This window comes from Ovis aries, chromosome 19 (assembly GCF_016772045.2).
Source record: "Ovis aries strain OAR_USU_Benz2616 breed Rambouillet chromosome 19, ARS-UI_Ramb_v3.0, whole genome shotgun sequence".
NCBI lineage: Eukaryota > Metazoa > Chordata > Mammalia > Artiodactyla > Bovidae > Ovis > Ovis aries.
Genome location: NC_056072.1, coordinates 36102544 through 36129004, shown reverse-complemented (window position 1 = coordinate 36129004; position 26461 = coordinate 36102544). Strand labels below are relative to the sequence as shown.

The following is a 26461-nucleotide window of genomic DNA, read 5'->3' as shown; positions in this document are numbered from 1 at the left end:
TCCTAGATAGCCACAAAAGTAGGTGGGACCACTTATTTTTCATGCCAAAAGCAAAATATGGGTTCAGATTTTGGAAAGGACTACTAAATTTATTCCCTAAAGCATCTCCTTTCACAGATTTCATTTTATGGTAGTAGAATATACAGAACCTAAAACTTATTATTGTAACCATTTTAGACGTATCCTTCAGTGGCATTAAGTACAGAAACACTGTTGTCCAACCATCCCCACCAGCTATCTCCAGAACTTTTCATCTTCTGAAACTGAAGTTTTGTATCTTTTAAACACTAATCACTTTCCCTGGCAACTAATCACTAATCACCAACCCCTGGCAGCCACTGTTCTTTCTGTCTATATATTGACTACTCTAGGCACCTCATGGAGGCAGAAGCATACCATTTTTGTCCTTTTGTGACTGGCTTATTTCACTGAGCCTTATGTCGCTTCAAAGATTTAATATGCCTTTTTACCCAAGAGCTTAAAAACCCCAATATTTAAAATTTTAAAAAATAACTCTGAAACAAACAAAAATCTCATTGCTCTATTCTTTTTATTTGGACCAGTGAAATAAAAAGTTTTCAACTCATCTCAGAAGTCTATTTCTGATTGCTCTTGGCTACATGGGACACTACGTTATCCTGACACCATAAATGAGCTCTCAGGACATAAATGAATAACACTGCTTTCCACGGCGGCAATAGGTAGTAGGGCTTTCACACTGGACCCTGATGTCTTAATTCTTTCGAAATTAATTATATACCATTGAAGTGAGTTCTACTAATTTTTCTTAAACAAGGAGCCAGTTGATTTTATTTGATAAGTAGCTGTTTCACTGGTACCATAGCTATGGAGAATTCATAAAATTTCATGTCATACTTTTTCAGTAATTCCACTGATGTAACACAGAATTTCTTTCTTCAGCATTCTGGGTTGTCTCGAATACATTGAGGTGGGGGCTGCCAACAAAGGTGATGAATGAATGTGAAAGGAAGACACTCAGTGGATTGTCTCAAATTGGCAGAAGTAAACCATGATTGCCAAGGATGGTAAGAAAGGAAGGCTAACATCAGCAGGCAGTTGGAGAGAGTAAAGAATTGCCAAGGGTTTTACAAAACAGGTTATATTTGAGTTAAGAATGTATAGGACTTCCAGGTATAGAGGAAGAAATCAAAGATAACCTAAACCTGGCTAGCCATTGGCTTTCTTATAGAGAAAAAGTAAAAAATTAAAATAGTTTAATACATATGACTGTCAACAACAGAGTAACTTTTTTATAAGGTTATTTGGCAGCATGAAACTGATTTTTGCTCTCTTATTTGGGTGCTACAATTAGTGACCTCTTTTGTTGAGAATTCTCATCAAATGAAGACAACGACTAAGCTCTAGTTGGCAAGGGGCTGGAGGGACATAACATATATATTCAACTAGCTTTCCTCTAAAAGCCTTTGTTGGATATGCACGGCTGGCACATTACAGTACTTTTGAGTGACAGTAGTTTTGCAGGGTTTGAGAGAAGCAAACCATCTGGAAATTCTGTGCTTAATCACATTTGCAAACATTTGCTAAAATAGATGCCTGAGGAGGCAGACACAGGAAGGGGGCCTCTTCTGTGCATAAAGTGACAAGGCAGCGTCTAAAGGAATGAATGAAAAACATACCCGCAAACACCACTTTACGCCGCACTGTTAGATTGACGTGGCCTTGCTTGGCGGCTTGTTGCATAAGCTGGACCACAAGCTGGTGTGATTTTCCAATGACTGGTGTCCCATCCACACAGATTAATTCATCCCCAGACCTCAGACGGCCGTCCGTATCAGCAGCACCCAGTGGTACGATGTGACCAATATAAATCTGTTGAGCAATTAGATGATAGATGAAACACTAACCTTTTGGTTTACTATTACAGGCACACCTTGGTGATATTGTGGGTTCAGTTCCAGATCACCACAATAAAGCAAGTATCACCACAAAGCGAGTCACATGATTTTTTTCCCCCCAGTGCATACAAGTTATGTTTACCCGGCGCTACTAGTGAAGAATCTGCCTGCCAATTCAGGAGACCTAAGAGAGATGGATTCAATCCCTGGGTCAGACGGATCCCCTAGAGAAAAAAATGGCAACCTGCTGCAGTATTCTTGCCTGGGAAATTCCATGGACATGGGAGCCTGGTGGGCTACAGAGAGGTAGAGGTGGGGTCACAAAGAGTTGGACATGACTAACTGCTCAAACAAACACAGATACTGTGGTTTAGGAAGTACGCAATAGCATTATGTCTAAAAAGGTACATACTTTAATTTTAAAAAAAAAAACACCTGAAGTGTCAAAAAATGCTAACCATCATCTGACAATGGAAGGTTGGCACCAAACTTCAACTTATAAAAAAATGTAATTTTTGCAAAGCTTAATAAAACAAGGCTTGTCTGTGTAATGATGGCCTTCATATCTCTGAGCAAAATTCAGTCCATTCATTTGTGTCTGCATCCGTGCCCCTCACTGGGTTCTAGCTGCTGTGCTAGGTGGTATGATAATTCTTAAGTGGTGGAAAAAAATAACTTTTTGTTGTTTGGTTCCTTGACATTTATCTGTGGTTTGCTGATGACTCATTCTTTTATCCCTCTTTGCAGAAATCAATCATTTTACTCCCTTCATGGGCAAAACTTTTCTCCTTTTCTATCTACCTATAAGCCTTCTATTCAGAGAATTCTGCTAAGTATAACAGTAATACAATTTTTCTTTAAAGGTCAGCATGTGCCTAGCAATAGGGAATGCATGATAAATACTGTTAAACGAAAGGGTGAATCAAGCAAAGTCTGGCTGGGCATCCCTTTTTCCACAGTCCACAGCACTGGCATGCAGAGCAGGTCTTTATATTTAGTGTCTTGGTATTGTTATATTAACTGGTCACTAAACTTCACAGGTGGCACAGTGGTAAAGAATCTGCCTGCAGTGCAGGAGATACAAGAGACATGGGTTCGATCTCTGGGTCGGGAAGATTCCCGGGAGAAAGAAATGACAGCCCACTCCAGTATTCTTGCCTGGGAAATACCACGGACAGAGGAGGCTGGCGGGCTACAGTCCATGGTGTCGCTAAGAGTTAGACACGACTGAGGGACTGAGCACATCACAAACTTTACTAAAACATCTGTTTTCCTTGCTTTCTCACTAGGTAATAATGCACAGCGGTCTTTACGTGACACGTTATCTTTTACAAAGAACTTTGGTAGAAGAGCGGTTAAGAATACGGACTCTGGAATCACAGCCTTTCCAGTCCCTCCATTTACTAACTCTGTGATCCCAGGCAAGACCACATTAATCTTTCTGTGTCTTTATTTCATGATTTGAAAACGGGGGTAAATTCATAGATTTGATGCACACATGAGAAGGATGTATGTCAAAAGCCTTTAGCATAGCAACTGGCACATAGGAAGCAGATAATAAATGATAACTATTTTTATTGTGATGAGGAAAATTTGAACAATACTTATCTTTAGTTCTTTTTACCCCTTTCAAAAGAATCGCACGGTGGTCTCCTCAATGTATTCTAAAGATGAGGCCCGGAGAGATTAAATGTCTCCTGATCCTTGTTCAGGGTTCTTTCTCTAATTTTGTAAAGAGAGTGGTCCTACTTTCTCTAATCTTTCATAATGCCTTGTGAAGTGCCTTCTATGTCCTGGCTACTCAATATACAAAGCCAACGGCCTGCGGGCAGATTTAACAGAACTGCCCAGAAGGATCAGGCCCCTGTGTTCTCGGTTGACGTCTATTCCTACTTTGCCTTTTTTTGGTTTCCGTTTCTTTGATAGGGAGCTACAGATGCTGCAGCTGCCGCCCTCCGCAAACATGAACACACAGTGTTTAAAAGGATCTAGTCTCTTCTTCCTCAAGACAGAAAGAGCGCCACAAAACCCAAAGAATAGCTCCCAATGGTTAAGATGAAACGGCCAGAGAAGAGATATATATATATATATACATATATAACGGAGTCACTTTGCTGTATAGCAGAAATTAACACCAACATTGTAAATCAAACTTTTTTTTTTTTTTTTCAAAAGATGAAATCAGTTTTGCGTGCACCTATTGGGACTCCAATCTTGGTGATCTGTCACTGCTGCCAACTGGTTTTGAATTCTTAGAAATTAGTACCGTGAGGGACAGGATGGGGCAGAGAGACAAGAGACTCACAGGTTCCCCTGGTTCATTGCCACCCAGAATCCTAAATCCAAATCCGGTCTCTTTTCTCCAGAGGAAGATGTCCTGTTCTTGATAATCCGGAACTGCAGAGAAGGGAGGGGAAGAGAGAGATTATTTCTGTGATAAAAGGAATCAGAGCCCTAAGGCGAACACAGTGACAGGACCGACACTGACGGTGCTTGAATGGATGACAGTTTTCAAACACAGACAAGCAAACAAAATGATCTGGACGGGTGAAGACGGTGCGCAAAAATAAATGGTGGGGACAATCATTGAGCCTGAAGTGTTGTTTTTTGTGTTTTTGTTTTTTTTTTCCAAAGGACTACTCACTGTTTGATAATTCCTCATCAAGAAATTATCCCTGATGAAGGCTGCAGTCAGTGCTCGCCACTCTCCTGGGTATTGTTGCTAGAGGAATTTAGTAAATTAAAATTATCATGCTCTGCACCACAAAGTGGCTGCCCATATCTAAGGAAGGGGTTCATGCTAAGTCAGACTGACCTCTGATGCGGAGGCTGGGGACGAGGATTCAGTAGACCTGTTAAGTGCCGATGTTATCTAAAAAACAGCTTATGGCAAAAACTATTTTAAAAAAATCACTTCTGTTTTTCCTTAAAGTAACCAAGACTAGCACACTGATAATATGATCTGTTAGATCACGTTTGCCAAATGAGTTACTCTCAAACAAGCTAATATTTCCCAATTTAGAACATTTACTATGATTTCACTACTATTACCAAAAAGTAGCCAGCCTTCTATATCCTTAAGATCAATGGTGACAACAAATTGTTCTATGTAAATGAACCATATTTCATCACTAAATGAGTTTTTTACTCCATGATTTACCTATAATATTTCAACATTGTAAGTACTAATGTATTATCCAATAACTTGATATTTTACTTTCAAAATGCAGTAATAGTTCAGGGTTTTGAAATGGAAATCTCATTTTTTGTTTAAAGAAAAGTAATTTCCATAAGACCATGCTTACTGTACATGAGACTGTCCTATACATCATTATGACTTAAGGTAATAAAAAAGGGTTATTCCTATTTAATACTTACTTAATATTTTAGTGTATTTGTAGTGTGTTTTATAGTCTATAAAATGACAAATCTTTTATTTAAAGAGGAAAAAAAATAATTTAGTGGCTGTGAATCCTAAAAGAGGTTTTCAAATACGGCTCTGCAGAATTTCTGGTTTCTTTAATTCCTTGGCTTTGGGGCTGAAGGAGTGTGTAGATACTAAGAATTTAGTTTCCGTCTTCTCTGATTTTGTACAATGGGACAGGGAAGAAGAAGGTGGCTGTTCAGATTTCAAGCAGGTGACAGATGTCCCATTTTGGGGACTCATCCATAAGCTTAAAATGTACAGTGAATGAATATGCCAAGAGAGAAGAAACTAAATGAACAGGTAAATCCAAGTCAGAGGAGTCTGAATCCAATATTTGTGCTTGAGCTACCTTAATGCTGTGCTTTCAGTGAATCTTCGTATCCAACGCATTTTCATTGTAATTGCCAGGGCTAAGCTGTAAGACGCCATGGTACACGGAGTTAAGCTACATCATAGTACTCCCAGAAATACAATTTGAGAATGATATTTTCTTGAGCGTGCTAAGGTAACAATATTTTCTTTCTGTTTGAGTAGCTGGCTAAAGGGTATTTGCTGTAATAGCCTCATTGAAACAACAAATTAAATCAAGTTGAGTCTCCGTCTTAGGTTCACTCAAGCAGGATTATTACCAAAATAGACCATGGGTGCTTTCCAGCCAGCACAAGGTTCTTGGCAGAGCCTGCCTGAAAATAGCTGAACTTTTCTGTGGACAAGGAAAGACCTCTGCAGAGACCTCCAGCCCAGACCAATTTCTATTTTTATCGCAGTGTCATGTAACACTAGAACACTTGCCCATCCTAGAGTGACACCAAATGCAGCAGCAGACTTAGGCTTATCAGACAGTTTAGCCCATTGGGAAAAAAAAATGTGTTATCAGAAATAAGCAAATGGCAAATTTACTAAAAGAGCTTCTGACTGAAAATGAAGATGCCCAATGACAGACCCCAAGGATGCAGAAGATGCAAACAATGAACCTTCAGGAAAACATACACAAACACAGATAAGTTACAAAGAAAGTCTTCTGGCCCTTGAACTTGAGCATTTTGACAATTATATTCTTCTACCAACCAAATACCATGTACCAAATATAGAACGTTGGTGATCAGTCAGTACTGAAGCATATTACAAAATTATTTTACCTTCTTTGTCCTCTGCTGCCACTTATTCCCAATGGCATTACAGTTTCTAAACTACTCCCCCCAAATGTTTTTTTGTTCTCTTCTTTATTTCAGGAAGGTTTTATTAGAATTAAGTTTTTAGGAGGTAGCAGGGTAGAACCAACTTTCTGATATTACTATCGCCTTTTTTTCTTTTTCCCCAGTCTAAATTAAGAAGAGCTAAGAAAATCTCGTCCAGCTCTCTTTACTTCTAAGCACTGGCACAGGGGACAGGAAGAGTAGCTCATTTCCTTTGTAATTCCACCAACAACCCAACAGAGCAGTCAAAAGACTTCCTTTGATAATTAGAGACAATGGAATCACCAGGTTTGCAGAGAACCCTCCTGGTGTCTCCATTACTACAGATACACAACACATTTGCAGACTCAGTTACAACATGCCTATCACTTTTTACTTCACCTTGCGTTTGATCTAGGCTTGGTCAACAAGAAAGTCCTGGAATCCCTCTTTCTTCCCTCCTTTTTCTGAGTTTCTTCCCACCCCCGGACCAATGGGAACATCAAACAGGATGAATAATAATAGAGGAATGAAAGGTTTCAGCAGATCCTTACTCTGACATTCTCCAAAATTCGTGGAATTGATTTCTCTCTCTCTTTCACCCTTGCTCAATCCCGATGCAGGCGAAGGTGACATAGCTGGAATATTAATGTCACAATTTTGCAAAGCTTAATGTATGTGCTTTCTCTTACTTCATTTTAATTTAGTTTTGATTGATAAGGAATGTGCAGTTAAGCTTTCACAGTAAAGGTCAAGGCTGCTGTGGATTTTAAAAGACTATAGTTTGAGTCTTTTCTTTTTCATGGTACTTTTCTTGTCAAAAAGCTAGAATTTACAACAGTACCATTGAGAATTTCATCGAACCAGCATTACCATCTTAAGACTCTTTCTATTTAATTATACTCTAAAGTACCCATTCTCATATGACCTTGTTTGAATCAAGTCATGAACCTGAGATTTATCTAAACCACTTATTTCCTTTTGAGAAAAAGGTAAGTATGCTTTTGCCATTGAAAATAGTGTCAAGTTTCTGATGGGATTAGTTCTTGGACTAATATCTGTTCAGATGTATTCTTGGCAATTCAACCAAAATACTACTTTAGTGACACAAGTCATCAGATCTGGCTAAGAGTTGAACAAATGCACAAGTAAGAACTGTCACAACAGCTCTTAAAATCTAGGGCTTCCAAGCTTCTTAAACCATGATAAAGGAGCTGTATACCAATTTGAGATCAGTAAGCATGTCTCTCAAGGGACAGGTGTACGCTGGTTAATATGACAGCTTTGTCATTTTTTCTTTCCCAACTCTCTTGTGAACAGGTAAAGTTTCAAGTGAAAGCTTTAGATTTTCTTTTGTAGTAAACACTAGTGGATACCAGCTGCTCTTCCTGAACATTTACAAATAATTGACTTCATCAATGTCATTTTTTAAAGATATGCACAACTGCCATGTAATCTAGAAAAAATACAAAACAGTCAACGTGACTTTTAAGGGACTTCCATGCTTGTTTTTAACTGAACATTTAAATTTATCAAAGGGATTTATTAACACATCTGTAATTCAGATTGATTCATCTGGACACTGCTGTTTTGACAGATGGCCCTATAAAGAATGTGGTATTCACAGCATTCAGACCATGTGAAGGAACTGGATCAGAGACTTGGTTAAGAATCTTTACACTGCCCTTCACAATAAAATAAAGTATAAGGAAAATATATTTCCCCCTCAAAAGGGGGATAAATTAAGGGTATAATGAAGGTGCTACCGTTGACTTTAATTTTCTTGTTTTTCCTGGAGTACTTTGCCTTGCAGGGAGGGGCAGGGAATCACACCTAATGAGGCTACATGTTGTAATATTTCTTTTTTTCAAAAAAGCAGACTAAAAAACAACCTGTGGGAAAGGCAGAAACTGATCTGGAATAAAGCAAAATACTGATTAAAAGACAAGACTAATCTAAGTTCATTCAATAGGTATTGTGAAGAAAAAAAATCTGTGATAGATACTGAATAACTATCATGGAGAGAGAAATCTTATCATTACCCTCATTTAGTTGTGAGGAAGAGATCCATGTGAATTTTAACATCAATTAGGTTCTACAATCACTCAATTATGGAGCCTCTAATCACCCAAAAAACAAACAAACAAACAAAAACCCCTGCTTCTCATTTGTGCTGCCAGATCCTATTCCTTAGATGTCCCAGAAAGTCAAGGCCTAAAGAGGCACCATTCCAAATGGTTCGGCCTGCTTCTCATTCTAGGGTTTAGAGCAGCTGGCTGTGGCAGAATTACAGTTTGTTTTCTTTTTTCTTTTTTTTTCTGGTGAAAAATTTTTAAAAAAGTAAACACCAAAGTCTTGATATAATAGAAATACCACTTGATATAACAGAAATACCATTTCCATCAAGGTAAAAATGGCATCTGAGCTAGAGCCTCGTATTCCTTGGGTGTGTTAGAACTGTCTGTCAAATCCATGTAGCCCTCACCAGCACTTCAGAACACAATTTGTTTTACTGCAAAAAGATTCATACATGGGAAACTCAGTCATAAGTGTGTCCTCTACTGAGAAAAGCAGGGACATGGTCAATAAAGCGGTATCTCCACCTCAGCTAAAGTTGGGTCATCAATTGGAGGAGCCGTGTGCTTGGAAATGTGAAGGGAATGTGAACATACTCCTCTTTGAAAAACATTTCTTCAACGAAATCACTACAATCAATGAGAAGACACTGTGAGAACAGACGCCAGGTTCACGCTTAGCAATACTGCTTACAAGGGATGCCCCGAATGGAACTTCATTTCTTCTGGCCTGAAGTCAGGCATACTCCAGGGGTCTTTCTAGTCCAGAGACTAAATAAATCCTTCCCAAATTATCGGGCTTTTGCCAGCATAGCGAAGCCTTAGCCAAAAGAGTGTACTTAATTCCACATCCTACTATAGTGAGAAGGTAATGATCTCTCTCCCTTGAAGAGGAAAAGGAGACAGACAAACCCTGGGTAACTTCTAACACTTGACCATCACCAAGACTGCAGACAGACCTTGTGTCCCCTAAGTGCTGACTTTCACCCAGCAGTGTGGCCTGCTTTCAGACAGGGCTGCTGGGTTCACTCCCCTGTCCGGTTTGGGTCACAGAGGAGCTGCTTCAGCCAGCCAGGGAATTGCTTCCCGGCCAAGTCCAAGGGGGTGGGCAGCAGGCTGCAGCACTTCCCATACCCCCCATCACCTCTGTGTCTCGCCTCTCCAGAGGGCTGTACCGAGAGAACCCCAGCTGTGACTCCAAAGGACACTTATGCTGAGGGGAGTGGGGGCCAGGAGGATGGACAGAGTGATTCCCTTCTCTCTTCCAATTTTAATCAGACCCTTTAGCAGACCTTCGTTAAACATGCTCTCCTATCCCATGACAATCTAAAGTGCATGTACTTTATAGTTACTTTGTCCTGACCACACGTACGAAAAAAATGTCAGTAAAATCAACAGCTAAAAAAAAGGGAGAAGGGGTGTGTCTATTTGCATGCCCTAAGATTAAAGCATTTTTAGGAACTTGGATTTAGTAAGATAAATGAATATTATTTGTGGTGAACAGTCTTTGGAAATCATCTCATAATAAAAAGCAAAAAAAATTTTAAAAGTCCAGGGACTATTCAGTTTATCAGAGCTAATAAGACATCAGTAGCTCACATTTATCAAAAAGGTGACGCTGAAGGAACACACACGACAGTATAAACAGTTAAAGCTCAAATACCCACTGGTGTTTTTTTTTTCCTTTTTGAAGGGAATGTTTAGAAAGATTAATAACAGTTTAAAACATTACAAGTACTCTTAAAAACCAAGAGACCACTAAGAAAGCACTGAATTTCTTCTTATTACGCTTGCAATCCACACCAATCGTATTTATGTTCTATTGTATATGAGAGCCCTTTCACTAGACAGGAGCTCGAAAGAGGCCACCATCTCCATGCAGGGAAGCATTGATGAGGCAGTAGCTCTTATCTGCCACTTCTTCTAACAGAAAGGAAAAATAAATCCATTTCCCCCCCCAGGCCCTTCATCTGATGACCATCCATGACTACCCCCACCCCACCCAAACAGATGACAGAACAGAGCCTCCATGAATGTCCAGCAGATTCTATCACTGCTCTGAGATGCTGCCACCTTTCACCTGGATTCATCTCTCTCCTGTTCACACACTGATAATCCATTCTCAACAACCCTCAAGACAGAGTTGGAGCACCAAGACGGGGTCCAGGCAAGACAGGAGCCAGGGTGCTACTCACGTCGATTTTCATACATGCTCCTGGACTGGGCCCAGATTTTAAAAGGATCTGGTTTCTTTTGCCCAGAATTGTCGGTCTGATCTGGAGCCGGGGCCTCGGCGGGTGGGAGCTCGGGCAGCACCTGTGTGCTGTGGCTGGGGGAGGCAGTGTGCAGGCTTCGGTGGCTGGCGACACTATGCTGGGAACTATTCTGGCTGTCTTTTCTTTCCAGTGGTTGCTGAAAGGAAGCAAGTGAGAGGGGCAAGAAGAGAAGATTATTATTGGTTCTCCGAGTGGGTGTTTTCCATCAGCTTGCTTTTGTTCACCACTTCTGTGCACACATACATAAATTTATCAACAACATTTTGGCTTCCACCTTTGTCGGGCTCATGCTGAATGCAGATAAATCTCCAGGTGATTGACAGACAGATAGAGGGGTAGGCCAGATAGAAGGACATCACCACAAAACATACTGCTTTCAGGGCTAGAGCAGAAAACAAATCCAATTTTCATCACAGGTTCTCAGCTAAGACACCAGGCTTGTTTATTATGAGATGTATCTGTTTTAACATCTTCATTTTTTTTTTTAATTACAAAGAATTTTATTCAGGAGTTAAATCCTTCCAGCTTAATACTTGCATAAACATCGTCATTTTAAAATCAAACATCTGACAGAAAATATCATGCATGGTTTAAATAGAAGGCTAAAATATCCAAGAAAGTAAATCAGGGCTAACAAGATTCCTTCAGATCTTGCATTTTCCATCTTTCAATAATAAAATACCCAACCTCTAGTGAAGGGTTTACTATCCGTCTTCTAGTCTGTAAGAAACAAGGATCAGATCTTCAAAATAGAACCCATGCCTAGCATTATGTGTGCACTTGTACTTACAACTACATAAATAACTACTATCTGAAGGGCTCGCATAATTCTTAGTGAATCAGTTTTGCAGTCATCACATTTCACCTCTGATCTCCTGATCACTACTGCTGGTTGAAAACCAAGATCCAACTTTATATATGGGTTGACCTCTAGGGCTCAGCCTTCTTAGATGGGCACTGACTTGTCCAAACTCCAAGCAGTGGTCAAAGGCACAGAGTTTCACTTGAACTGCAGTTAGAATAAGCAAGTTCCTGTTCCTTAAAATATGCTCAGCAAAAGACCCTTCCCATTTTACGAGATGCTCTTTGTAGAAAGGACCACTGAAGGGACAGCAAAATCTAGTGGGAGGAAAAATAATGGATGGGAAATAAAATAATTTCTGTTCTTATTTTCTCCAATGAAAGATGTGGTAAGCCCAGGTGTATGTTCTCCTCATTCAAAAGATAAATCCTCGAGTCCTTTCTCTTATAGCACACTGTCACTATACTTACAGTAAAAGGGCATCTCCAGCTCGTGTTATAGATTCTGTGTAGCCTATCAAGTAGTTTACAAGATCTCTGACCTAGACATCCCAGTTCCTTAATGTTCTTTATAGTATCAAACTCTTGCCTTTGGTCTCACAATCAGTCCTATCACATCCTTCTTCCTTGCTCTCTCCCCAGATAGCCTCCAACTTTTATTCCCATCTCGACAGAAATTTCCAAGGTCCCTCTCATTTACTTCTTAGGTCCCTCTACTCCTTCCCTCTCCAGTCCTTGCTTTGAAATAAATATCAAAGTAAGGTCAAGGAGGACAAAAACTTAATTTTCCCTTGACTGTTCCAGATTATAGATCTGAAGATAGGTTTTAGCAAGGATTCAGAGTTGAGGAAAATGGGGAATGTGTTTCATGAAGGTAAAATACATGCTTTAAAACTATACTTGGTGTGGCCTGTGGGAGAAACTTGAGAAACATATTCTAAACTAGCAAAGAAGTCTTGGTAACCAATGGTATGAGAGTCTTAATTCACTCAGACTCAAGGGAAAAGCTGATGAAGAGGTCAGGAAAACACACTGGCAAGGACAACCATCACCATTACCCTGCATCACCATGTTCCCTTTTGAGGACCAAGGGCTCAGCTCAGACCTGGATGGGTCAGCAGAACCTGGTTCTGCCAACTTCCAACGATGGCCCCCACCAAGGTGAATTCAGCTCTCAGGGCCAGGTATCTCCTTTCTATTTCCTGAGAAGGTCAATACTGCCTTCTTGCTTCCCCTAGACACATGCTTAAGATGTTCAGAGTCAGAAAAATGTTAATGACGGATACAACTCCTAACCCCTTATACACATGTATGGGAATTTGTTTTTGTCTTCAGCGCAGACTTTACAAGGGTCTCCATTATAAACAAATATGTGCAGTGTCAGCCCATTTTGGGTGTGTAAACATCCCAGCATAAACAGAAAATATATTGGATTTGGGGGGAATTTTTCCCCCTCTTGTATTTTCCTGTACTGCCTATTTCTTACTTGCATAATGCACAGAGAATGTTTTTATAATCCAGACCAAATGTAAACCTGTTTTCATTTAGAAATGAACCTTAGTAAGGAGAATTAATGGGACTGTAACTTTCTGCTTTTTACAATTTGGAAGCGTTTTGTTTCCGCCCTCCCAGAAAGGGGTGGGGGAGGGGGCTTCCCTGGTGGCTCAAATGGTAGAGATCTGCCTGTAATTCAGGAGACAGGGTTTGATCCCTAGGTTGGGAAGATTCCCTGGAGAAGGGGATGGCAACCCACTCCAGTATTCTTGCCTGGAGAATCCCCATGGACAGAGGAAGCTGGTGGGCTACAGTCCATAGTGTTGCAAAGATCTGGACACAACTAAGTGACTACTAACACGTGGAAGGGGAGGAAAATGGTATTTTAAAAGTGAAAGCAACATGTATATTACCATATGTAAAAGAGACGACCAGTCCAAGTTCCATGCATGAAACAGGGCACTCAAAGCCGGGGCACCGGGACAACTCTGAGGGATGGGATGGGGAGGGATGGAGGAGGGGGGTTCAGGACGGGGGGCACATGTACACCCATGGCTGATTCATGTCGATGTATGGCAAAAACCACTACAATACTGTAAAATAGTCTCCAATTAAAAAATTTCAAATTATTTTAAATAAACTTAATTAAAAAAATTTTTTTAATTTTAAAAAATAAAATAAATAGCTGAATTAATAAATAAGTGAAAAACTGAAATAAATAAAAGTGAAAGCAAACAATTCAATAGATGAAGAACCGCTGGGTTTACCCTGAGAGTTGCATCCCTCTCTTCAAACGCCCCCCCTTTCCCGGCTTTTCAAGCGAGCAGCAAATGCCAGATGTGCGTTCCGACCATTATCACGAAGTTCAGTTCACGGTTAGGGTCGGACTCAGGCTCCAGAAGCTCTCACATCCTTTGTACAGAGGCTCCTCTTCACGAAGCCTCTCTGGGACCCTGTGAGGTCCACCGCAGGATTACCTGAGGGAAACCTCACACCCTTCTTCCTCCTGTCCCGGGCTACTGTGTAACCTCTTCCAATCACTGTCTCTTCCCGAACAAGAGAAAAGTATCTTTCTGGCAGCCCTGTCCCACTGAAAGAGTTTGGACATTTCTCCAACAGAGAACACGTGTTCTCTCACACACATGCCCACAAAGGCATGCACAGAGATTCTGTCCATCACCTCAGGGGTTTCCAAGACCCTCTGATGGCTATCCCAGTGTAACAGATCTGACATGGAGGGCCTGGAAATCTTGTGTTTAACTGAAGAGACAGCCTCACCATAGCCAAAGAGTGCAAATGAAGTTTACTGGAAATGGCTTGGACCATTTAAAAAATTTTATCACTTTTTCTCAACTTTCCCATAAAGGACACATTTAGGTCCAATTTATCACAAAGTGACAGATACGATCCGGACTGAGTTTGCAAAACTGCCTTTCCATCAAACTGCACCTCCGCATCCCCTTTGAATCCCATCTAAACTTTGTTCCTAAATGTGGAAAATCAAAGCAAAGCAGTATCCTGAGAATATGCTCTAAAAACTATGCCACCACTAACCTATCACTAATTGGAATATTCTAACCTACCCTTAGGGGCTAAACATATGAGCATCTGGAAGCTTTTTGGACTTTTCCCTGATAAGATTTAACCTTGCTTTATGTTTCTTCTCAAGTTCAATTATAAAAATGACTTAATTTGAAGATACATTCTGTATTTAATATCTTGGCACCTAACCTTTCTGAAGCTGTTTGGTGGGTATGGAGAAGTTAAAAATACGCCTTTTTATTTTCTGAGAACATGTTAATTAGCTATGACATTGTCTTTTATTTGGTTAGGGTCCAGAACTGTCCAAGAGAAAAGCAATGTTTATATAGCTCTCAAATTAAAGTCATCTTGTATGCCTTTCAACAGTTTGGATTACCTCCCAGAAGACTTGGGGCATAAGAACAAATTCACTTCTGAACTTGTTATAACACAGGATCTGACTTGCATCAGAAAGATGCAAAGATAGTATGACTATCTTTCAGCTCATTTTTCTAGGTGAGAAACTGGCCCCCAAATAAGCATTAATAGTTAAAGATATACTTTCAAGGGCTTCCCAGGTGGCATTAGTGGTAAAGAACCTGCCTGTCATTGCAGAAAACATAAGAGACATGGGTTGGAGTCCTGGGTCTGGAAGAACCCCTGGAGAAGGGCATGGCAATCCTCCCCATTATTCTTGCCAGGAGAATCCCATGGACAGAGGAGTCTGGTGGGCTACAGTCCATGTGGTTGCAAAGAACTGGACACGACTGAAGCTACTTAGTACCCACACACGCATACACTTTCAAGTCTGCTGAGTAGTTCTGTGCATGCTAAGAACATGGATGGTGCAAACACCCAGAACATCAATGACAGAACACCCAGAACAGCCCCTCTTGAGTAAATACCTGCCATACATTTATTCCCTCACCCAATAAATATATACTGATCACCTGCTGTGAGCCAGATTCTGAAAGATATAATGTGTAAATAAGAAAGAGGTATTATCTGAGAAGTTATACCTATGTATCTAGGGGAGATGCGTGTGTGTGTGTGTGTCCATGTGTCTGTAGATGGGTACTAATCAGATAATCAACACAGGATGATGACAACATACTGCAACATTCTTTAAGTAAGTAGTAAGGGGTGGCTTCTGGAAGAATATTCCATTGCTGAAAGCAGCATGTGCTAAGTCTGTAAAGCAAAACAGAGCCTAACTTGTTAGAAGAACTGAGAGACAGCTATGGAGGCACACTGGGGTGAGGGGCAGGGGGGATGCCGAGGTGGCTTGAGATGAACTTGGAGACCAAATAATGCAAGGGCCTTGTGGGCTACTTTAAGGAGTCTGGGTTCACTCTCTGTTCTGCGGAGGAAGACTCCATTAACAAATTAAAGCAGGGATGTGCCAAGAGCCAACTTATTTCCAGAAAGTTTGGTCTGGCTACTACCTGGAGAATATGTGGGTGAGGATGGGAGTAAAAGCAGAGCACCAGTCAGGAGGCTACTGTACAGAACAGTGAAGGACCGAGGGTGGTTTACACCAGGGGAAAAGCAGCGACAAAGGGGAGGGACGAGTAAAGTCAAAAGACATTTTGGTGCCAGATTGACAGGCATTGCTGAAAGCTTGAATGGAGGAGAAGACGAGGAGGAGGAGTGGTTAGGTAGAGGAAAAGGAGATCCTAGAGACATGGATATTTACCCTTAGGTCTCCAGCTTAAATAAACGATTGGAAAGGAGTACTACATATTGAGCTGAATATCTCCAACACAAGCTGTTAATACTACGTGGACATTTTTGGAGCAAGATTTTTTATTTCCAAGTATCACATCAGGGCCAACTAGGAAGAAAGAAATGGGTTCAATTTTGAAAACTCCTTGGAAGTCCTTGGCCACACACTCGCCTTGAACTTGTGTCATAAGACCTTTGAAAATAACACTGAACCAATCTCCCTAAAACAAATGATTTCCTTATTACTGACAGGCCAGGGAAATTGGAAAGATGCAATGGATTTTACAAATGGGAATGGGGGAAAAAGTCAGCTCATTAGTATTTCACAGAATGATTTCAAAGTGGAGGTACTTATAAAGCGAGCTGAAAATATTTGCTCGGAAGAGCAAACTAATACAGACAGCACTTAGGCGCTTAAATGATGAAAAGAATTCATGTGGCTTAAAAATGACAAACTGATCCATTTTTAAAGCAAAGTTATTTACAGTTCACGTATCTGCCAAGACTGAAGGCCACTGCAGCGATTTACATGGACAACAGGAAAAACTCCAAGTGCTGATGAGGTATTAGGCCAATGTCATTAAAGGTTGCTCCAAAATCAGTCTCAAATACAAGCCAAAGCAAAGGACGGTCCTTTTTATCTCTTTCTTTTATCATTTATGGGTCTAAGGCAAATGATTTTTTCCAATAAAGCAAGAGAGAGGAAGGAGTGAATGGAGAAGAAAAGGGAAGTATCGATTAATATGAAAATGAATTACGTATGTTTTGATGGAGTCTAATACAACCGCAAAGTCTATTTTGTGGGGCTCCAAAGGGCTGAGGGTATGAGCTGCTGTGAGCAACGAGAGGCAAGAAGACTCACGTAAGCAACTCTAGGCCTTCTACCGTCTACTTTTCCCACTGCTTTTCCTTGTAGCTTGGACTTAGGTGGGTTGTACCACTGTCCTGGTTCTGGGTCAAGTGGCATTCGGGGCACTAAGGGAATGGAGAATTTGAGAAAGAGGCAGCATTCAGGAGGAGGCAGGCTGGGTTACTTAACTGTGTGCATTGCCTAACATCTCTCTCTCGTATTTTTTAATGACTAGATGTCAGCTATGTCCTTAGCAGTCCTTCCAGGAGTAAGGGACAGAGGACAATGGAACGGAAACCTGTGACTGTTGCTACTTTCATCCTGTTGTGTTTGCTGAAGATACTTCTTTGCCCATCATTTGGTGTCCTTTAGGAAAACTTTGTGTGAGAACTTTTTATCAAAACTAGGAAAATACTATTTAGTGAATACATTATGCTTTTTTTTTTTTAAATTTGAAAATAAAAGATAAGTAAATAATGTGGTTACCTACATTGCGTAGGCTGCTGGGGAACTCAGAAGAATTTCATAGCCCATCACAGCATCTAACTCAATTTTTTAAATGGCTGTTTACGGCTTTGGATGACTACTTCACTAAGGTTATTATCATTAAGCGCTCAATGAGTTTCATTATGTGTGTACTTGTTCAATGTTATATTTCTGCTTTGCTACCTTTTAAAAGTACATGCTCATCAGACTTTAGGCCTCATGAGGACGGTGAGTATAGATTTGTCTTTTTATCTCTCCCCAGCTGTATGAGGGCTTGAATGTTTTCTGTTTTAGTTCCTGGGTCTGGGTCTGGGTCTGGCTCATAGGAGATACCCAATAAATATCTGTTGATGGAACAAATGTATAAAAATTTTTAGTGATCTGTGACAGGGCATCCTTGTTTTGAAAGGAGCATTTGTAGGCTCCAAGAAGGCACCATCTTATTTATTACGTCATTTCCAGTGGCTCACACCAAACCCTACACTTAGCTGTTTTTCAACACCAGCTTGCTGAATGGATGGATGAAAGGATGAAGAGATATGAGAGAAATGTATGGATAGATGGACAGATGAAAGAAGAGAGAAAAGAAAGCAGCAGCTGGGAAATGAACGATAGAGCAAACCTAGGTGGACACTGACTTCAGATTCAGAGTTTAATGTGATACTGAGAGTTTTCAGTTCTCACACACAAAATCCTTGTGTGCGATTTTGACAAAGAGTCTCTGTTAAACAAGTTTCCAGTCAAGATGGGGATTAAATTGGGCCACCAAATGTTTCCCAGTGAGGGCTAAAACTTGACAGCAAATATGTCTTATTTTTGTCTCTGCCATTTGGCAGAAAAATCCCTGATGCTATGGATGTCCAGGTATTAAATTAGAAAGATGTTATTAAGACATCACCATTGTCCCCCATGAGTATATAAACCATAAACTTAACATTTACACTAAACCTAGTAGGTGAAATTGCTGATTGAGAGTAAGTTACAGAGACTATCCAGGAGGGGAAATGAGATTAAAAAAGAGAAGTCCTTCTGTTCTAAAAAAAAAAAAAAAAAAACCCAACTACTCAATTATTGAAATTTTAGGGAAAAAAAAAAAAAGGTATGAGGGCAAAGGAAGCTGTCAGTCACATGAGCAAGTCAACATCAGGAGCCTCTACGAATAAAGAACAGACACCATCCTCAGTTCAGACAATGTTATCTCAGAACTAATAGTAACTCTCAGCGTATCATAACCCAGGCACAGACAGTGCACATTTCCTTCTGCAGCCTAACTGACTCTGTCTGTCACTATGGGAATGGCGTTCTGGAACCAGGACATTCAACTTCCCCATGGATTCCCTCCCATTCTACCCAAAAAAACTCATCGTCATCTGTCTCTCTGGCAGGACTTCATCAAAATTCATACTGGGAAAGGGGAACAGCTTTCAACCCACCTGTACAGAACTCCCACTGATCACAGATGTTAGCAAGGCTCTAACTGGCAACAGCAGACCTTGGCTGATAGCCTTCCCCCCCCGCCAGTTTTGTGCAGCAGCTGCCAAAGGGTGCCAGTAATGCAGTGAAAACCACCATCTCTGTCCTGGCAGAGAAACCAGGAAAGGACAAGCCCCAGGCTGGGGGCTGGCTCTTTTCTAACCCAGCAACACACCAGTCTCTTAGCTTGTGGTAATTAAGAGCCAGCAGACTGTGGGCAAAGCAGTTAAGAGAGCTTTTTTCCCTAGGAATGCAACCTGAGTAATTGGTTTGCTGCTTGCTAACGACACGGTTTCCACGAAAATAAACGGTCATGGGGAATTCTTAACTGACTTGGTGAATGCGGGCCCCCATACCTGTTTGATACCCTTTGAGTTCAGCAGGAAATTCCACAATGTGTTGGGGGAGAAAAGGTGCAAATGAATCTACAAAGATCCTTTTGCACAGCAAGTTTAAATGGAATGCAAAACAACACAGAACACCTTGCTACTGATGTCATCCTGCCTGTGCCAAACTGCTCTCTCCCCCAGTATGCTCCATGTCAAGACTCCATTTCATGTGGAGTGCATAAAGTAAGTCCATGCATCACGTAGCATGCCAGGGGGCAGGGGAGAAAAAGGGATGACTCCTGATAACTCAAGCTCGTGTGACACCTCTCTCAGTTGTGCTTCTATTTTTTTCTGAAGGCTGAAAAGGTTTCTGACTATGACCCAGGGATGGGGAGACACATAAGTATGCACATACACACACGCGTGCGTGCACACACACACACACACACACACACACGCTTTGGAATCTCCATAGTTCCAACACGGACACCTACCAGCCCTTCTCAGCCTGGACACTAACACAAAATGACAAGGAAGGCAGCCCCAAAGTCACATGTTCCCATCACCCTGGCATCATGCCACTGGAATCACATCCATTATTGCAGGTTTTTCTCTTTGGAGAACTTAGGAGTAGGGCTTATGAATGCAGGAAGCCCCCTCTCTCATCTCCTGAATAAACTTCTGCCTCTTGCTGCCAGTCTTGGAGACAGGTGGAAAAATTCAGCTGCAGCACATTAGCTGCAAAGTTTTTAAGGGTTCTCCGCTCCCGGATGGCAGAAGGTTGTCAATTTTCCCTCCCCCGCCCCCTAATATTCTAAGCCACAAGGAAGCACACCTCTCTCTCTGTATCTTACTGTTAAAGATTTGGGAAAAGTTCTTTCACCTGGATCAATTGCACAGGCACCGGAGTTCCAGATTTTGAGTTTTTAAGTAGCATTTTAATTTGTTGTCAGTGCCCTGGGAGCAGAAGCTCACCACCACCAAGCAAACACTAGAGCCTCTAAGCTATTAGCTAACATGTCAACTAGGTAATGCATCTTCAGGGAAACCAGATTAGAAAGGACAGCATAACATTGATTTTTTTTTTTTTTTTAAAGAATCCTATACCTGCAGCATAATGCCGCTAAAGCCGGAAAAACAACAAAGGACATTTCCACAGAAGGCAAAATGTCTTATTCTCAGTGCTGGGGCATTTTCCATGTGAGCATGGGCATATACACAGGACAGAGTTATTCCTCCGTAAACCTACAGGCTTTACAATTTTTAAATAATTTATCATCCAGTGCATAAGAAAGCTTAGGGAGGGAATCCACCCATGTGAATGGCTGGGAACACCAGTTGAGAGCAAGGCTATTCAGGAAGCAGGTGGAGGGTTTTTTTTTTTCCCTCCTCCCAAAAGACACAATAGCATTTGTATCAAGTTAAAACATCTAAGAGACTCATGCATCGGAATGAGAGTTGTGAAGCATGTATACAGAGAAGATTACAAACGTGCATTCTTTATCCAGGCTCCTGCAGCCTGCCTACAAATCACTGGACAGTTAAAAGACAAACCCAGATAATACCTTCTATACCAAACAGAGCTCCAGAACTTAATAAAATGAGCCTTGGTTCTTGTCTCCTCCACCCACTCTAAAACACATTTAGTGAAGTCCAGCCAGATAGCGTCTCCTCCCACCACCAGCCTCCCACCCTCCACCCCCAAAAAACCAGTACCAAGTAACTGACAAGTCCTTACCGACTTTGGGCTCTTCTTGGGAACTGGCAGTCCTGGAAAAAATGCAACAAGGAGGGAAGGGGTTGGGGGGGGGGGAGGGAGGAGAAATCATTAGCATATAAATGTTACCTTTTCCTTAAAGAACAATCCCCAGGTGTTTCATGGCAACCTAGCCATCTGCAGAGTTATGTCAGATTTCTCCCCAGCATCGGAGTTACCAGGCTGTTCATATCGAATCAAAGCAGAGGGAGGAGGAGAGCGAGAGGCAGGAGATCTATCTGCATTAGCTATGCTGACTTGTACTGCAGCAGCCTGGAGGCTGGGAAAAGAAATTCACAGACCTCAGCGGCCTGGGAAATTGAACACTTGGACAGAATCTCAAATGCTCTTCTGGATTAAGAGAGACTTAACTTACAATTAAGTCCAAGATATTTCCTTTCCACACGATCCACTTGTCAGTTGATGAGGACCAATCAGGACAGAGGAAGGGGGTGTATATTTAGTTTCAGAGGAGCCCATGGTTAAAATTAAAAAAGAAATTTTTTTCTTAGTCTTTTTTCCCCCCTGCCTTTTAGGAGAGGAAATGCCTTCTTTATTTGGATGAGCTGAATACCAAAACAAAGACAGATCGTCTTTTGCCAGCACACACAGATCACAAACCTAAGCCAGTCTAGGAACCCCTCTGGCTCATGGCACACCTCTCCACACGTCACTCGTGCAAGTAAACTCCTATTCAGTTTCCTAGGACCAGCCCCTTGAAAGCAGATTGTTAGGAAGTAAAAAGAGAAATTTCATGGTGCTGAGAGAAAGAGATAATAATGTAGAAAGAGAAAGGCAGAGGAGAAAAGGTGCTCACGGATCCTAGCAGGCTCTTCTAAAACCCCCCTGTCTTTACTGGGAGAGGGAGAGCTGAAAGGGACCGTTGCTCTCACTTTTGGGAAACTCAGCAGCCATTAGGGGCAGACTTATGGGAAACCTGTCACCAAGAGGAGCGTGGCCAAGGAGGGCTGGAAAGGAAAAGCACAGCGTTTATCAGTGTTTAAAAAGTAGTCATTTCTGCAAGCTGTCCTTTAATTTTTGGTTTGAGCCAAGGTTAGATTGCAAAATGCAGATTCCACCTGTGTTAGGCACAATACAGGTCCTGATGTATTGGGATCTGATGACTTTCCACCGGAAATGTCAACCTTTTTTAGAACACAATCCCTAGGTAGTGATGATTTCACCTCTACTTGGAAGTGACCTGTCAAACCACGAGGCGTGCTAAGTTCAATGCAAGTAGCAGGAGGCGGCGGAAGTGGGTGAGTAGGAAGAAGCTGTCCAGAGGAGCGCTGCTAATGGGGCCCTGCAAGAGGGCGTGGCAGGGGCTGCTCGTCCCCACAGGCAGTGGGGACACTCTTCTGGGATGGACTGTCATCTCACTGAAAGGAGGTCACCACGGTCTGGCACAGTGGCTCTGGGACTTCGGAGCGCATATGGAGGACCTGGCAACTTCTTATCAAAGCGGAATCCCAGGACCCACCGTCAGGGGCCCAGGAATCTGCAGAATGCAAACACATCCCAGGAGATTCTGACGCGGAAGGTCTGAGGACTCTTTTAAGGAAGCTATGCCACTGCAGGACAAGGATCATCACTCGCTCAGTTCTGGCAAATTTGCACAGACTACCTTCAGTCAGCTGCTTTACCGTCCTTCACTCCTCAGTTCAGGAAATGGAGAGACTACAGACTCTGTGCCCATTTGGGGTAATTTAATAGACAAAATGTTTAAAAGCCTCAAACCCGGCACAGAGCAGGTGGGACCTCAAATGTCAGCCCTGTTACCTTTCTCTGCTAATTTACACCATTCAGGAGGAAAAATAAATGGTTATGGTTATCTTACTCTAATTAGGAAAAATCATTTGCCTAGCATGTTAAAATGCAGTATGTATAAAAACATATATTTATGTATAGTTATAGAATATATATTATTTATAACAATTTATATATATTTAAAATGCAATATATATATTGGATTTTAACATGCTAGGGGAAATATTTTGCCTATGGATGAGAATAACTGTCTTGAGCAATTTAGATGTGTCATTTTTTTTCCTAAAAATAATCATTAGGTGCTTTGATTTGTTCATTAATGAGATTCCCCTTAAGGAATTTTATCAAGTGATATTAGTTTTGGGTCACTGTGTACATATTAAAATGGTCTAATATTACATCTTTAAATATAGATTTTTCTCTAATTCAGACTGATCTTCTTAGTGCATTGGAATAAACAATACTTCACTGGAGTGAGCTTTTGCTAGACTTGTCAATGCCTAGGATTCTAACAACCCTCTACAAAACTTTGTAAAGAATCTCCAACTAGTTACGAGGAGTCAGGGAAAACGACTTCAATTTACACTCTGCTTATCAGTTCTAAAACTCTGACCATCTCGAATCCTCAATCTCTTACGATTTTCATATATAAAATAAAGGGTACTTTGGATCCTCTATCATAGTGAACTATTCGCACCCACATTCAAAGTTTTGCAGGTACATGCTGCTCGCTGCAGCATGATTAGTACAGAAAGAATCTGGAAACAACTGGAAGTTCAAGATAAACTCAGGGACGGCCAACCTATGAAGCAGAGGTTAAATGCTACAAGCTATTTCTACTAGTGACAGCATGAACGGCCTCCAAACTATAATGCTGAATGAGAACAGCATGAGGCTGAAGGGAAGGCACGAGACATGGGTATCACACAGATTCAGACACACCCATGCTCTTGACTGTCACACACAAATACTGGCAAGTGAAGTGTTTCCAGTGGGGAAATAAGGGGCAGGGAGTGGATGGACTATTTTAAGCAGGCTTCAGCCTTAATCTAGAATTCTTTCCGCAAGAACATACTCACATCTTGTTGAGGCAATAAACTAAACATTAATTAATTAATGGCCCTTCCATTAACTGTACAAAATCAACCAGTCTAAAGCATTTTGTGGTAACCAGTTAGTCTGTTTGCTCTGAAGAAGCAGTCCATGGACCCTTCTAAAAAAATCCCAGGCTCAAGTGACCCAACAAGTTGTTTTACAAATAAAGTTCTTTAATTTAAAGAGGCATTTGCTCTTCTGTGCTGGCTAGTTGCCAAAACTCTTCTTTTTAAAAAAGCCACACCACTGACAGGAGCCAAATGTGCCCACAAAACAGTATTTAAAAAGTCAAAAATCAAGAGACTCCATTTGACTGCTAAAAAAGGAAGAAATCAAAGATTTGTTTTAGGTCCACATCATCATTAAACCTTAAAATCTAATGAATATGAATGTTGGAACCAAGCTCCTGATGACAATTTATAATTTATTTCAACCAAAGCTATTCAGATGGGCTGAAAATAGCTGTGAAGACCTAATGGAAAGCACTAAAAGAGATCCCTTTTCGGCAGACTTTTCCAAGACTGAGAAATCCTGCTAAGTGGCTCTGGTTTCACTGGAGGTGACTGCAGGCCATCCTACCTTGGATGCGCCACGGAAAGCAGAACCACCCCATACCAACAGCATGTCAGTGGTTTTCCTTAGGACAAAGGTAAACTTTGTGTTCCCAGGGGACACAGGAAGCCCGTCTTGTAGAAATCATGTCACATGCTACATAGGAGGCATATGGGCAGAAAGAGCACCTGTCTGAAGGGGCTCATTTGCTCCCTTCAGGGAAAGGAAGCGGGATTGTGAGAAGAGGCAGAAGAAAGAATCCACGGACAGCACCATCTGCTCTTAGAGCCTGGAGCTTCAAAGGGATCCCAGAAAATTGCACGGGGAAGTGAACCTTCAAAGTGTTAAGTCTGGGTGTGGTCTACACAAGTGAGAAAACCTGGGGGCCTGAATTTCTAAAGTTTCCAATGAACAAGGTGTCCCTCTGGAGAAAACAAATGGCAAATGACCGGCTAGTGACTGATATACGATCAATTAACAGGAGGAGGAGGAATCTCTTTCCTTTAGCTATCAAGACCATAAACTACGCTACTGAACATGTTCTCATACAACTATATGGCAAGTATTATTCTTGGTGAAATTTTAAAATGGTTGTACATGAATGTTTATATGAAAAAAGTAAAAATATAACAGAATACAAAGCATTTGGGAAGAAAGCACAGAAATTTATACACTAAAACTGTGTTTTCTTGGGCCAATGATATCATGGATGGCTTTATTACCTATTTTAGAATGTTCCACAACAAGAAAAGCTTTGTTTACTTATGAACATATACATACCCACAGACACCACAATAAGGTCTATACTGCCTCTTTAAGTAAGATAAACGCAGCAAATTTCAGAACATTTTATTGCATTTTTAAATCTCTAGAGCCACTACTGACTTCTACTGACTTCTTCTCCAAGAGCTGCTTACTTTTTCCCAAAATGAATATATACACATTGAGTTTCTTTAAACATCCTGTTGAGATTAAGACTTGTGTCTGTCCTACTGACTAGATGGAAATAGGGAAGACACTGGATAGCTCAGCTGGGTATCAGGCAAGCCAAACCGAAGTCAATCTCTTTCCCATTTTGTCACCAAGATAAACAAAACCTGAGATGCTGGGAAAGAGATTGGACTTCCCTGGACCTAATTTTCTCTAGGTTGAAAGGAAGTGAGACTGTCTACCAACCATACTCTCTGAAAGAACCAAGAAAAATTGCACAAACGGTCTGGAAGGGGGGAATGCTAAAGTCACTGTCAAAAGCAAAGTGGATCTTCAAATAAGAAAAATGTACTGCGTCATCAATTTCCTTTTTTTTCATTGTGATAGTCATTCCCCTTTTCACTTAGTCTCTAGATTTGAGAATTTTAATGGAAACATTTGGTTCCCGCCTCAGTATTCTAACATATACTATGTCACTAATTTACATCATCAAACACAAGGGATTCCTTAGCAGAGTGCAGAGCAAAATGATGCATTTACAGCTGTACTGCTGAATATGGTAATGCCATGTGTAAGGAGCAAGGAACTTATATATATTCAGAAAGAGAGAGGTAGCTCCCAGAAAAGCCACAGAAAGAAAACTAAGAACTTGGTCAGAGGCTAGTCTTAGGTAGGCTTCAAAGAGAATAAGACTACTTTTGAACACAGTTTCATTTCAGACCCTACAAGTTTTCTTTCTTATTCTAAAACTTATCAATGCATAATGCTAAATGCAGGATTCACAGATTACAACTGACTTTAACTCAGTAAACTTATCATTAGGATTTGTATTAAGGGAACAGGAACAGAGTC

At 41.0% G+C, this 26461-nt stretch overlaps 1 protein-coding gene across 24 annotated transcripts in view; it reads right to left on the bottom strand.

The window, feature by feature from the left end:
* Positions 1 to 26461, bottom strand: part of MAGI1 (membrane associated guanylate kinase, WW and PDZ domain containing 1) — a 653852-nt gene that overhangs the window by 25327 nt on the left and 602064 nt on the right. For 13 of the 24 annotated variants that reach the window (XM_027958195.3, XM_027958187.3, XM_027958189.3 and 10 more), the window contains 5 exons: positions 21248 to 21279; positions 10750 to 10966; positions 7034 to 7117; positions 4183 to 4274; positions 1659 to 1851 (listed from right to left, as the gene is read on the bottom strand). In XM_027958195.3, the coding sequence (XP_027813996.1) occupies positions 1659 to 1851; positions 4183 to 4274; positions 7034 to 7117; positions 10750 to 10966; positions 21248 to 21279 (618 nt within the window). The remainder of the gene's footprint in view (positions 1 to 1658; positions 1852 to 4182; positions 4275 to 7033; positions 7118 to 10749; positions 10967 to 21247; positions 21280 to 26461) is intronic. The other 11 variants (XM_027958194.3, XM_060402240.1, XM_060402241.1 and 8 more) reach the window with 1 other exon arrangement.